At 51.5% G+C, this 14,601-nt stretch overlaps 3 protein-coding genes across 3 annotated transcripts; all 3 read right to left on the reverse strand.

Annotated features, from left to right (window-relative positions):
• Positions 1 to 513: 513 nt before the first annotated feature.
• Positions 514 to 2,587, reverse strand: PPTG_03334 (hypothetical protein). Its single transcript, XM_008896011.1, has one exon. The coding sequence runs from the start codon at positions 2,466 to 2,468 to the stop codon at positions 669 to 671; it is 1,800 nt and encodes a 599-aa protein (XP_008894259.1). The 5' UTR covers positions 2,469 to 2,587; the 3' UTR covers positions 514 to 668.
• A 1,867-nt stretch (positions 2,588 to 4,454) lies between these two features.
• On the reverse strand, positions 4,455 to 5,141 carry PPTG_03335 (hypothetical protein; the record flags this gene model as incomplete). Its single annotated transcript, XM_008896012.1, has 1 exon — positions 4,455 to 5,141. One exon carries the CDS (start codon positions 5,139 to 5,141, stop codon positions 4,548 to 4,550), a length of 594 nt encoding a protein of 197 aa, XP_008894260.1. The 3' UTR covers positions 4,455 to 4,547.
• Positions 5,142 to 10,944: 5,803 nt separating this feature from the next.
• Positions 10,945 to 12,693, reverse strand: PPTG_03336 (hypothetical protein). The gene has a single exon (XM_008896013.1). The coding sequence runs from the start codon at positions 12,639 to 12,641 to the stop codon at positions 11,358 to 11,360; it is 1,284 nt and encodes a 427-aa protein (XP_008894261.1). The 5' UTR covers positions 12,642 to 12,693; the 3' UTR covers positions 10,945 to 11,357.
• Between the last annotated feature and the right edge of the window lie 1,908 nt (positions 12,694 to 14,601).

Consider the following 14,601-nt stretch of genomic DNA (forward strand, 5'->3'; position numbering starts at 1 on the left):
ACTTGCCCCGCACAAGCTCAGCACGCTGCCGGCGAATCCCGATGAAGCACTGCCTGTCGAGGTACGTAGTAGTAGTCTGCATGTCGAGCCGCTCGGTGTCCATGGCGCACGGGCGCCGCCGTGCCGGGAATCACGGCCGAGGCACGTCGCCCAGTTGCTTGACGCTTAGAATGGAAATTGCTGAATGAGCTGACTGCTCGTCACTAACAGGGGCAGTCAGCTCATTGGCTAAATGTCGGGGGACGCGGCTGCGGAATGGATGGTCCGTAGCCACGTCCCACTATCTGTGCAGAGTCTGCCGCAGATCGCATGCCAGAGCAGCCAGCATGCGCACGATCTGTGTGGCGCGCAAACAACACGTGTACTGGCTGCATTTGGCAGTGTGATACTACTATTTTGTCGAGAGAGAGGGGGAGAGAGAACTTTAAAAAATATCAGTTCGTTACTTTCAAAAAATTAGGTCAACTTCGATGCCTGCCCGATCATTTTTCAAATCATCCGTAATCAAGCGCTGACCGTAATCACTAGATTCGCGACCCCTATACCATGGCCAGTCGTTCACGAACAATCCCAACGGCTTCCCGAGAACTTCGCTTTAACAGCTTTCCATATATTATCCTAGTCATAGTTATTTGCCTCAAAACTGTTCTACATTTGAGTGGCTCATTTTACCGTGCCGGCTCCGTTTCTTGCTTGAGCTCGACCTTGTGCGGCGCGTGCTGGTTGTTCTTGGCAGTGATGGCTCCGTTCATGAGCATGTTCTCAACACTGCGCTGCCGCTTGTTCCACAGCCCGCGGTAGCAGGGCGCCACCAGCTCGGCGAGGCCGTGAATGTGCTGCCGACTCTGCTCGGCCGAAACACCACAGAGCTGGGGCATCAGATACGAACAGAGCTGCAAGATGCTCGAGTGTTCACCCGTACGAGTACGCAGCGGCTCCAGCAGGCCCCAGCCACAGTCGCGGATCTCGATGCCCTTGGCGCTTGCACTGACGTGCGGCAAGCGGTTCGGACAGTCGGCCACCGACTCCCACACGAACACAACGCGGCCGGTAGTGACGTCCGTCACGCGGCGAATCACGCAGCGGACGGTAAGTTCGGCGTCGGGCGCGCGGTGTTGGCGCAGAGGCATGGGGCTCTTAAAGCATAGCGTATCAGTAGTCGAGCCACCCACGACTGTGGCCTCAGATTCGGCTTCCATGCACTGCCAGACGGCAGTGGCACAGGCTTGTACGTCGAATGGCAGGATCCTGGCGTCCTTGACTTCCATTACAGGCCCACGTCGTTCGTCCAGGATCATCTGAGTCTCCTGCAGCTCCTGTTTGTCTCTATTGAGGCCGCCCTTGTCAAACACAGCCTCCATCTCTGCAAGACGAGCTTCTAGACCAGAGGCCAGCGAGGCGAAGACCGCTGTCTCTTCAGCGTCACTTGTGCGTGGTCGCTTGACGCCAAGCACAGTGGCTGAGGTCTCAGCGTCGGAGCCTGAGCTCATAGACGACTTGCATCGTTTACGTAGAAGCTTCTCTAGGCCCTTGGAGATCTTAAGTTGCTCTTGGATGAGACCCTTAAGACGTAGATTCTCCATCTCAGCCTTGCTTTTCTCCTCTTTCTGATGTTGAGCCATGCGTTCCCATACAGGAACGACCATCAATCCACTCGTGGAGTCTCCTGCAGACTCCAATCCCATCAAAGGTGCTGCAGTCACTGCTACGGGGGAATGTGGCGACCGCTCCGTCTTAATTCCGCCGTTCACGACGGCCGGAATGGCTCGGATCTTACTACGAGGCATCCTGGAACGCACATGCTCCAGCTCGCGCTGCAACTCCTGCACCTGTGCACGCAGTCGCGTCAGCTCGTCTTTCTGTCGTTTACGCGAGTTGTTGACAGCTCCCGTGGCGCTGGCGGCTCGGCCTCTCTTGGGCGGGCTCGGATTAGTCGATTGAGTTGCTGAGGGCATCGGCATGGGTCGCGCTGCTGGCGACAGGCCGTGCGGGTTCCCTCCGTTAGACGTTGGGGTCTGACTGGAGTATCCACCCGAGCTGCTCGGGAAGGAGAAGCGCTGGTCGCCACGAAGCGACGGGATCACCATCTTAGGCAGAGACGGCAGCGCTGAGCTGCCTGTCGAGCTGTTGCTCTGCGGTCGGAGAGAAGGCAGTGGAGCCTGCTGTGTCTGTTGCTGTGTGGTCTTGTTGTTGCCGTTCGTTCCGGCGCGGGCCAGTAGCTCCACGATCGTGAGCGCTGTGGCATTGCGGCGCTCATCGTCGTTGCTGTCGTCGCTCTGAGGGAAGGCAGCGTGCGGCATGAAGCTGTTGCGTGTGCTGCCCGTGGACGTGGAGCGCAAGTTGAGAGGCGGGAACACGGCCGAGCTGGCCATTGTGCGTGCACCGGGGGACGAGTCGGGTGAAGAAGCGGAGGCGACTGAGGCCTTGCGTCTCGGAGACTGCGATTGCTGAACTGCCAGGGACCCCATGGCTTGTCTTGTGACGGCGGTGGCGAACAAAGGGGGGAGGAAGGCAGGCAGGCGTCTTGGTCTTGTTCTTGGAGCGTGTTGGCAAATGTTGGGCGAATGTTGATGCCGACAAGTGCACGGCAAAGAAAAGGATAATCACGCGGCTTTTTCGGAAATTTTCAATCCCTTACATTTGATTCCCTTCGTGAATAGATATCGGGTATGACAGGCAACTTGTGTTTAGGCTTGTTATCAAGACTGTAATATCGAATGAGGATGGGCGTTTCCCAACCGCCAATTCCAGTCTAATCAAACGTGCTCTAAACACTGTTGATGTTGGCCACTGATGTCGACCAACCGACGCGCGGCGCCCTTTCCCAGAGTGTACCGTAAACCGGACGGCTTATGACCCTGTGAAAACCGATAAATTCCGTATTGAAATGATGGAGCCAAATACAACAGTTTGCAACATGGATTTAATATGTGATGTCTGCTGATATGGTTTTATCATTTACGCTCACAGCTGGGAATTTTGTCAAGTCAACGTTTCGAAGGGTTGATTGTGCGACGGAATTGGCCTCTGTTTGATCGTCTAGTATGGAGTGGGTGTCGTGAGACGATGTGGGTCTCGCGCCAGTAGAGCCCTGCTTTCTCCGACTCAGACCGGGCAGCACTAGAGCAGGCTGCGGCGGGGGCGGGGAAGCTTTTGTCGCTCGCCTTCCAATGCCCGTCGCGTCTGAGAAGTCTGTGTGCCTGCTCTCTCTCACTTGGATTGAGTATGGAGAGGGTTCACTCACGCTGATTGGCTAGTTCATCACTGGCTACATCGATGATGCAGTCTTTGAAAGTCGCAACCTTGATGACGACATGATGTTGCTTACGCTCAGCCGCTAGTCAAGGGCAGTGGTTGCACGGATTGCCGTGCGCGTGCGACTCGCATTGCTATCCGACAAGAAATGGCATGCAATTGCTGTGGCTAGCGTCTGTTGCTATTGCTCGCACCGAGGCAATGCAGGCAGAAGTTGGTATGCGGCCACCTCTTCTGACATATTATAGTTTAGCTGGCCCTTACTGCACTGCAGCGTCGATGTCGCCACAATTAGCGCTTGTTGTCGGAGAGAGCCTGCTATCGGTGGGATCATTGTCCAAAATTCTCACTGCGCTGGGAACTATGCTAACAAACTGTAAACAAGCTGTTCACCAGCGTTGCCTATCGGTGCGATTACCAACCGAGGAATTCAGCTTCACTCTGCGGACCATCAACAAATGGCTGTAGGGTATCCACTATTGGTAGTCGAGTTCCCAGTGGACAAGATGGGTTGTTAGGATTGCTACTCCGAGCTGGAATTGGTCGACGACGTATGCAAGGGAAGCTAGGCAACGAATTTGTCCCAGAAGAGGTCCAAGTCAAGAACAGCACACATTTGGATCCTGGATTTTCTATCTTTTTTCTGGTTCTAGTTTCGGGGATGCGAAAGGTGCGAATGATGTTCAGACTTGTCTGTCGGCCTACAAAACACCATACCAATCCCTACTAATTCCACTGGATTACGCTTTTCGAGAGTCCTCGTTGACTTACATAATTGAAACAGACCTTTGCAGAATTCGCAAGTCGTTTGATGCTGTTTTAGTTAATACATTTTTGGGGGGCGTTACTCTACATGTTCGATGGGTCTAAGCTTGGTGGCAAGCATCAGAATTCCGGGTCAAAGTAAAGGTGCAAAGTGACCATCAGCTCTTCCTTATTACTTAAGGTAGAAGTTTGTTTATGCTTTAGGAATGCTTCAAACCCAAGCCTAGCTACCAGATGAAAACGGCAGTAAACACAGTGGCAGAAGTGCTGGCATAATCTGTCAGAGCAAGCAACCAGGCCGGCTTCAGTTTCGATGAACTGAAGCAGGCTTGTCCAACTTACAGCAACAATATGATGCAATGTAGCATGCAGGCCAATGCTATAGATCCCATCTGGACAAAAGCTAGTGCAACGAACGTAGTAAACATCAATGTCTCCAGTATTACCTGTTACCTACCCTACTCGACGATTTAAGTAACATGAGCGAGCTACACTCTTTTACTGCTAACAAATTGTTCTGAACTTCCTCATTTTCCCTTGGCCTTGTCCGCATCGTCCGACTTATCTTCTTTCGATTTCTTCTCAGCATTTACCTTGTCTTCCTTTTTCTCTGATGTACGGTTGGTATCCTTTTCAGAGTCCTTCTTGCCTCCACCAGAACCACCAGCCGATGCGGCAGACTCGTAGTCGAAGTAGCTAGGGTAACCATAGTTAGGATAGCCATAGCCGTTGCCGTAACTATAGCTGTAGCTCGGATAGCCAAAGGACGAGTAGTAGTCCGGGTAGTATCCGTAGTTATAGTCGCCACCATAGCCATTGCCCTTGCCGTACGGCGAATAGTAGTCAGGATAGTAGTCGTTGCCGAGACCATAGTAATCGCTGTAGCCATCGTGATCTCCGCCATAGCTCTTAAAGCCGTAAGTGTATCCACCGCCATAGCCCTTGTAGTCACAATCGTCATAGCCGTAGTCCTTGTGCTTGCAGTCATCGTGCTTGTGGCCATAGTCATCGAGACCATGTTGCAATTCGGCTGCGTTGTTATCACGTTGCAGTGCAGCAGCGCGTGCGACCAAAGTGAAGCTGCAAGCGCGTCCCACATGAGAGACAAGGGCCAAGAACATTGAACTCCCGAAGATGGATCCTATTGGTTGGTGCCGTTGATCTCTCCCTGCATTTTAGCCTCAGTCTCGAACTAGTGCATTAGGAAGAACAAGTCGCGTAAGGACACAGCGAGCTGAGTGGATAAGTAGGAATAGGAGTTTGTGTTTACATTACTCGCTTCCTAGCTTTAAGATCTACTCGAGCAACACTAAGGACCTGAACTGCAGCTTGAAGCACAACAGGGTTATGAGCCCAAGCTGGCAAACGCCTGAACAAGCTTCCACGATGGCATCTAAAGTCGAACTCAACAAGAATGGTCGCCCGGTCAACTGGCAAGGCCAGTGCTGGACGTACTATAAGAAGATGATGGAGTTCTCTTTCGCGGAGAAGGAAGTTCTCGAGTACGCGAAAGGAGACGCGACCTTGGCACCTGGCGCGAACGATGTGGACAAGAAGAGGTTCAACAACGCGCAGATGAAGGTCGAGCATATCATCATGGCCTCGTTGTCCATGGAGTTAGGACAGCAAGTCATGATCAAGACGAACGGAACAAAGATGTGGAAGTATTCGGAGAATACGTACGAGGGCAAGACTAATGCCGCCACACGTACCAACCAAGAGATCATCTTGTTCAATAAGCTTCAGACTGCGAAGTGTAAGCCTGGATGGGATGTGCGCCAGCATGTGAACGGCATGTTCCTCATCAAGGCACAGCTTGCAGCGCTGAACGCCGACGTGCGAGACCCCATCTTCATTAACATGTTGATGAGGTCGTTGCCGTCGAACGCTCGGTTCGACCGGCTGCGTGGCTTGGTCGAGATCGGAGCGAGCGAGGTCGACACCCCGAATAAGCTGAGAGACCAGATTCTCAGGATGGACAGCTACAACAAGTGCGACCGCGAGCTCACCGCTACGAGCGCGAGTACTGCTCCAGCGCAGACTCAGCAGTCCGGCAACAAGCAGAAGTCTCAGCAACACCAGAACACAAGATGCAACAGTGCAGCCAAGCAGCTGACGCCCGAGAAGACTGCTGCTGTCGCAGCAAAGAAGCTGGACAAGCAGCAGGGGAACTGTTTCCGTTGTCACCGTCCTGGTCACTTGGAGAAGGACTGCAGCAAGAAGGCTCCCACGCAGGTATCTACTCCTGGTGGCAAGCAGGCAACGTACACGAGACGGATTGTGAAGAGCGAGCAGACCGAGTCCGCGCCAGTGGTGGAAACGGGCGATGTGGATGCAGCACGACAGCGTGCGACTACCACAGCGAACGCCCCTTCCCAAGTGAAGCCACCAAGTGAGGACCTGTCGGTTCATGTGAGTGCTAACTCACGTGACTCGACCTGCACCGTGTCGGAGTGGTGCTTCGACAACGCAGCCAACGTGCATGTGGCCGCAGATCGCAGATACTTCAGCAAGTACGTGCCGTTCGAGAAGGACGCAGAGTGTGTGCGAGGATTTAAGAAAGTGTTTGCAACGAACCCGATTGGGCACGGAACTGTACAATTGGTTCTGCAACGAGGCGAACTGGACCTGGTCATCACGCTTCGTGACGTCTTCCATGTCCCGGACAGCCGAAACTTGTTGTCCCACTCGCAGATCGAAGACCAAGGTTACTCGGTGGAGTACCACGGACGGACCGGTGCCAACAAGTACGAGCTGTGGAAGGGCAGTGAGAAGTTACTTGAAGTGGAACGTGACAAGTACGGGTTGTTCACGTTCACTGTCAAGAACGCATTCTTGTCGGAGCATGCTGGCAACATGCTGCCGTCGGATCCGGTGTCTGCTACACCAAGAGCAAACATCTCAGCAGCCGACGGAGCTGCAGATCTTCAAAGATGGCACGAGAGGCTCGGCCACCTTTGCCCGCAATTCGTAAAAGTGATGGTCGACAGAGATCTCGTGAGCGGCATGATGCTACGCCAGCGTCGCTTCACTGACTGCGAAGCTTGTCACATGGGAAAGGAGCGCAAGCCACCGTCCAAGAAGAACATGGATCGCGAGATCACGCGAAAGAACGAGACTATCTTCGCGGATCTACTGTTTCCAGATCAAGCTACTGTACTGGTTATTGTTGATGGATACTCACGGTTCACCACCGTGTACCCACTGAAGTCAAAGAGTGCGTCCGAAGTGAACGCAGCGATGCAGAGATATATCGAGTGGGGTGATCGTCAGTTCCCTAATGACAAAGTGCGCATGGTAGTTACCGACGGGGGAGGTGAGTTTGTTAACTCCAAGATGGATCTGTATTATAAGAAGAAAGGGATCGAGTTCCTGCCGAACCCGCCCCACAGCTCCCACCTCAACCCGTGTGAACGAGCACACCAGACGCTGACCCACATGATGAAGACCATGATGAGTGCAGCGGGTTTGCCACCCTCTCTCGCCATTCACGCATTGAAGATGGCAGTGTACATTCGGAACAGGACATACCACCAGGCAATTAAGGACGTCCCGTACCAGTTGATGAGAGGCAAGAAGCCAAACTTGCACCGCATCAAGAAGTTCGGATCGATTGCATACGTGTACAAGCCAATTGGACCGTTACGTCGCAAGATGGACGACAACTGTCGTCTCGGATTCTTCGTTGGTTTGCTGGAAGGGCAAGCTGGATATGAAGTGTACTTCCCTGTCGAACACGTGGTGCAGCACGTTGAACATGCTCACATCAACGAAGATGTAGTGTACAAGGACAGGTATAGCGATGGCTATACGTACACAGTGGCCAAGTGGATGTCCGCCGTGGAGAGCGGCATCGACACTGACCAGAGCTGCGATGTTGTTGGAGACACTGAGGAGAGCGACTGTGCAGAGATGGAGATCGTGAATGACCTGCCTCCTGCCAGAGCAGCCGACCCGAACGACACTGAGCTCCCAGACTACGAGGACCTAGAAGAAATTTCGCCGGAAAAGACTCCAAATATCGACGTGGAGGAAGAGCCTTGTGAACATGATATTAGTATTGAAGAATGGTCCAACATGCCTATGTACGCGGCATCTCCAAAGCAAGAGAGAAAGAGAGCGGTTGCGCGCGGAGCAGACCAGATAGTGTCCAGCCAAGCCGACGAGTCGGAGGAGAAGGCCGCTCCTAGTCCGGACCTGCTGGCCGCGAACGACGCTGACGAACTGGAGGAGAAGGCTGAGGACGACTCAGCCACTACTGAAAGTAAGCATGAGCAAGAACAAGAAGCAGTGGAAGAGGTAGGACATGAAGAAGAACCCGAACGAGAGCCTGAGCCAGCCAGTCCCCCTTCTGTGGAGCACCCTGGGCCCGCAACCCAAGGTGAGTCAAGCGGAGAAGACTCGAGTCAAGATAATGAGTCAGACGCCGATGACTGGACACGGCGTCCTCCGTGGAACACACTCGATATTGTTGACGCATACACGATTGGTCAATTACCTGAGCAGGGCAGTGTTTCTACGGATGAGCCAATGACATTGGACGAAGCTCCTAGTGAACACGAGATCGTCGCTGTGGACGCAGGCAACCAAATGGACATCTGTATGGTGCCAGAAACAATAACGGGCTGCCAGCGGTCGCCGCTGGAGGCAGAGCTGGAAGATGTACAAGAATTAAAGCGACAACGTGATCTGGACGGACGGCCACGTAGGATGACGCTCCGCAGTGAGGCAGAACGCCATTCGCCAAAGAGACTCGATGATTATCACACTTACGCCAGTTACTGCGCGAGAGACCAGGCTGCAGACGCCAGCACTAAGAAGAAGAGATGGCACATCAAGGACGTGCAAGTTCCGAAGAGCTACAGTAACGCTGTACGCTCACCCCAGCGTGAAGAGTGGCTGGAGGGCATGCGGCGAGAAGTCGATGCAATGTTCTCAAAGGGCGTGTTTGTTTTGATTGACGAGAAGGAAATGCCGAGCGAGGCACACTTGCTGAATACGATGTGGAGATATCGAGCTAAAACGGATTTAGAAGGGTTCATCGAGAAATGGCGCGCTCGTCTCGTTGGTCGTGGAGATTCGCAAGAATTTGGCATTGACTATGTCATCAGTTTTTCTCCAGTCGCTAGGATGGTCACATTCCGTGTGATAATGGCAGTGGCCGCTAAGCTGCACCTGACTCTCTATCAAGGAGACATCGACACGGCTTACCTGAACGCCAAGCTCAAGATCAAGCAGTACGTGCGAGGAATCCCCGGGTTTCCCTGCCCGAAGGGGAAGGTCTACCGCGTAGATCAAGCACTGTACGGGCTACACCAATCTGGAGCCGAGTGGTTCGAAGAAGTCGACAAGTTCCTTAAGACGCTGGGCTATGCAAGCACGGAAACTGAACCGTGTTTATATGTCAACTACAGAGACGGTATTTTGGCACTCATCCCGCTCTACGTTGACGATGTGGTTCTCGCGACGAACTCGGAGGCATACAAGACGACTCTATTTGCTGCGTTTGACAAGAAATATGGCTTCAAAGACGGAGGTCTCGCTCACGAGTTCTTAGGGGTGCAAGTGGTGCAGAACGACAAAGGTATCTGGATCAATCAAGAAAAGTACTGTAAAGAAGTACTTGACAGATTCGGTTTTGGTGAAGCCAATGGAAGTGCTACGCCGATGGAGACGAACGCCAAGTTCCGACCGAATAACGGAGCGGAAGATGGTGATACACCTTCACTTGACTATCGGGCTATTATTGGATCTTTAATGTACTTAGCTACGAGTACGCGTCCCGATATTGCCTTCCCAGTCGGTTACCTGAGCCGTTTTGTCGGTAACCCGACCAAGAAGCACTGTGGAGCTGTAAAACGCATCTTACGGTACCTAGTAACAAGCTCAAGCAAAGGCATCATGTATTCTGCAAGTGACGAGGTTGCTGACAAGATCGTGGTCAGTGGACACAGCGATGCGGACTGGGCCAATGACCCAGAGACCCGCAAGAGCGTCACCGGATACGTACTTACCATCGCTGGAGGCGCAGTGGCATGGGCGGCCCGACGGCAGAGCGTCACTGCACTATCAACCGCTGAGGCCGAGTACGTTGCGGCCTGTGAGGCCACAATGGAAGGCCGCGGCATTGTTAACATGTTGGACGAAGTTCTCCAAGTAATTGAAGTCAAGACCAGATTGAAGCTGGGTGTCGACAACAATGCTGCAATTGCATTGGCCAAGGCGCCTACGTACAATAGCAGGACTCGGCACATCGAGCTTCGATGGCACTTTATTCGTGATCAGGTCAAGCGCGACCTGATGAACATCTACAAGGTCGACGGGAAGGACAACCCCGCCGACATGTTTACCAAGGCGCTGCCAAAGGACACTCTTGCAAGATACTGCCAGCATATCGGCATGTCAGACACGATACCATCTGGCAGCAGTTGAATGTTCCGACGCAAGCGTCGGTGGGGGCGTGTTGCAATTCGGCTGCGTTGTTATCACGTTGCAGTGCAGCAGCGCGTGCGACCAAAGTGAAGATGCAAGCGCGTCCCACATGAGAGACAAGGGCCAAGAACATTGAACTCCCGAAGATGGATCCTATTGGTTGGTGCCGTTGATCTCTCCCTGCATTTTAGCCTCAGTCTCGAACTAGTGCATTAGGAAGAACAAGTCGCGTAAGGACACAGCGAGCTGAGTGGATAAGTAGGAATAGGAGTTTGTGTTTACATTACTCGCTTCCTAGCTTTAAGATCTACTCGAGCAACACTAAGGACCTGAACTGCAGCTTGAAGCACAACAGACCATAGTCGTACTTGCCGTAGCCGTAGCTGTAGCTGTAGTAGGAGGACTCGATGGCCTTGACCTTGTCGTCCATGTCTTCGAGGCGGCGACGGTAGTGCGACTGATCTTTGCCTTTCTTATGACCGTGGTGCTTCTTGTGTTCATGGTCGTGCTTGTGCGAGTGGCGTTTGTAGTCCTTGTAGGAGCCGAGCTGTCAACGCGGAGCCATTCCAGGTGCGATGCAACCATCGGTCGCTTGCAGAACGGAAACAATGACACACAGACCGACCACCAATAGGATACTAGAACGCATCTTAAACGTCAAGTTTCTTAGTTAGGTTGCTGTCGATTTGCGTGTGAAGTAGAACGCGAAATGATTAGTGAGAGCGAGGAGTACTTGATCAAACAACCGCTCTAAGCAAGTGACTGTAAGCTGTCCATCCTTGGCATTAGTCTCTTCAAGAGGGTTCCCATCAGTCCATTGAATTCTACATCACTAAAACCTCATTAGTCTCTACTTGTTGCTGCTCTCTTCCATCCATCAAAAATTGACCAAAATCCTTCTTAGTTCAGCTAGCAGAGGCACGCATCGAATCCCATAGCCAGTTCTCGAGAAATTGGCGTTGCGAGTCAATAATTTCGCGGTAGAGCGGCATCACCACCGCGTGACGGGAAGATGAAGTGCCCGCCGTTTCTTGTTTCACTGCTCGGCTTCGTACATGCGCATTAAACTGACACCCAAACTGCTGAGGTAGCCCATTTGGACCCAGCGAATGTCTCCGAATGACAAACCACAGAGATTCTCTGGAATTGTAACTCCAAAGTTTTGAATCTCCACGGTAAGCTGACCATCGCGTAGAAGACTCTCCAAGCATAACTGTACCTTCAGAAACTGTGTCGCGCTTCATGACGGAGTCGGAATAGGCAAGGAGATGTGTATCGTTATCTAGACGTAACACAACGCGCGAGTTGAACACGTACGTGTTCTTTGACCGTCGTACAATGTGCGAGACCTTCCCTTGCGGCATTTTATGTTGGTCGATAAAACTCCACATTGCGCTCGACACAGCTTCGTCATCAAACGGCAACATTTGAACGCTTTTGTACTCCATCACTGGATCTGCGCCGTCCTCTTCGCTGCACATCTGTACATCAACAGTATCTACCGCAGTCGGAAAGTGCTGTAGTTGATGCAGAATAGTGTGGAATTCTTGAAATCGCTGATCCACTCGGGTCTCGAGCATACCGAAGATGTTGTTGTTAATCGGAAGTCGCTGAGACTCCTCCATCGCGGCACGAGGAGGACATGTAGTCGATGTAACGTTTGCGAAACTCTCCTGCAAGCTGACAGCAGATAACGCTGCTTGCAGCGCGGCTAAAACCTGGCTATTAGCACGAACTTTACCCTTTAAAATGTCGTTTTCGTGTAGGGCCCCTTGCAAACGCCTCTGCTCCACTAGAGATGTAACTTCCCACAGTGTATCTTTCGAGCCAAGTACATATCCCCGCTGTCCTCGTTTCTTCATTTGTAGAAATATTACATGAGTTTCCATCGCCTCTGTTTGTTGCCGAAGTTTGCTCAGTTCCTCTTTTCGTCGCCGCCACGAGTGCCGTTTCTTTTTCGGCAACAACTTTGCAGCAGTGCCCCGGTGCGCGCTTAAATGCTGTTGTCCAATGGCATCGAGATCGAAGGGTTTATCTTGCGTGCTGTTGCTGGCTGCAGCTCGACTCTGCAGTTTCGGAGCAATGACTTTTGACTGCAACGCATCAAGCTGGTTCATGTCCTCAAGGAACATGTCCAACAACTGCACGCTTTCTGGTAGTGTATCGCTATTGCTGAATCTTTCCTCCATAGCGCTTCGCTCACTAGTCGACGCACACGGATGATCAATGCGAAAGTGAGTTTTTAGAGGTCTGAGGGGGTAACGCATTTTGAAAGAATGAGAATGTTGACGCTACCGAATGATGACGGTCCAACCAACCAACATTCCGATCTGATACTAGCACGAATGGTGAAAAGTGCGATCCCACCCAACGGGGCCTGCAACATAGAGAGAACCACTGTGACCAACAATTTGAGTTAAGAAGTAGAGCTCTCATTTAATTCCTTGTATCAGCACTAACTATAGTCAATCATCTAATTCCACTCTTTACGGCTCTCGAACGCTTAATCAATAATAGTACCAATAGTTACTAATCTCGAAAGCTGTACGGGTGTATCTGCATGCCTGATCACTCTTGTGTTTTTTTTGGGAGTAAATGGGAGTTTTAACACTGCTGCTGGCATGAATCTACTAGGATGACCCAACTGTGTCTGCGAGCTCCTACGGACTGTCCTCCAAGCTGATAGCTGCTATAGTCGTCATCGAAAGTTAAATAAATATCCGGATACTTGAACTTTATGCTGTAGTACATTTGTACTTCGCTTTCGTGTTCTGCAAAAACAAATCCAGGATGCTGATCTAGCAGCGACGCAATGGTCACGTTCAGCAGCCATTTTTTTATGGTTGCTTGGCTCGCTTTCTTTTTTTGTGAGTCGTTGGCCAACGCGTGGCATAGCTACGAATCACGAATGGTTCGTAATCCCACATCTGGGAAAGTCGTGCTGGTTGTATCACTTGAACATTTCGAAATTGACAGGACGTTGAGGCCCAACGTCCTGGTAAAGTAAGGGGTTTGCAGAGGTATTAGGGCAGCTGAGGAGACCGAGAATGTATGTACGTGGTGGTAGGTAGAAAATCTTGGAGGAGAAGCTTGTATGTTGGACTTGTGAAGGGCTTGCTTGATAAAAACAGAAGTGAGAGCCAATTACCCAGGGCCCCACGCTATTATTAATATATCTAAGTTATGTTAATACAAGGTATATAGACGATTCCCTCGGTAGTAATCCCAAGTGTTGGAATTCTCCCTCAATAGCAATAAATTAAGCAGCTCCCGATGCCAAGTAGCATACAATCCAAGATATTATTCACTCTCACCCCTCAGTTGTAAAATGGAAAGCATTTGAAGTCAAACATTCCTGTTCTGGGAGGCTTAACAATGGAAAAAGCCATAGCTGCACAAGAACATTCTTTCTGCCAAGCCCATGTCCCGCCCGATGAAGCATCCATTTGACCACTCTGAAGGAGACTCGATCTTTAGGATCACAGAGAAGCACTCTGCCTTCACTCAAATTGCCTCCCCGTGGTAGTAACACCATTCTCTTCCCGCCAGGAGACCCAACTGGCAAGTACCTTGTGCCGCGATTTTGTGGCCAACTGCGAGACCGGAAGTGACTGCAGCACTTTTTTTGCGTTTCAATCTTCGAAATGTCGTGGCATGGGTACGACTCAGGGAACCCGAAAAATATATTTTTAGAAAATATATTTATACTTTTGCAATAAATAATTTATTTCGGTGTGGCACACATGCCGGATACGTATTTCCGAATTTTGTGTACGGCGACAATCTATTTATTTTGCTCGGGCAACTGGGAACCAGTGGTTGGGTTGTTAGTTCTGAGGATTCTAGTAGCTCTGTAGCTCGTTTTCATGTTCATTCTGCAATTTGCCAAAAGGACTACCTGTATTTTGACGCTACTGGGAGTACTGATGCAGACGGACACGGCAAAGAGACACCGTGGAACTGGTGTTCGAATGAAGTTTCATTGCTACTTGCCCTTTGTGGGCCGTGTTGGCCGCCCCACCTTCGCTCGGTGCCTCGGAGTTCAGCCCCTCCCTGTGCAATCCACGACGGCAACATTGCCCCTAACGATCACGGCAACAAGAGCAACAAGAATGCTACCAAGGTGAATCTAGCGTGGCTTGTGAAATG

Source organism: Phytophthora parasitica (assembly GCF_000247585.1).
Source record: "Phytophthora parasitica INRA-310 unplaced genomic scaffold supercont2.4, whole genome shotgun sequence".
Taxonomy (NCBI): Eukaryota; Oomycota; class Peronosporomycetes; order Peronosporales; family Peronosporaceae; genus Phytophthora; species Phytophthora nicotianae.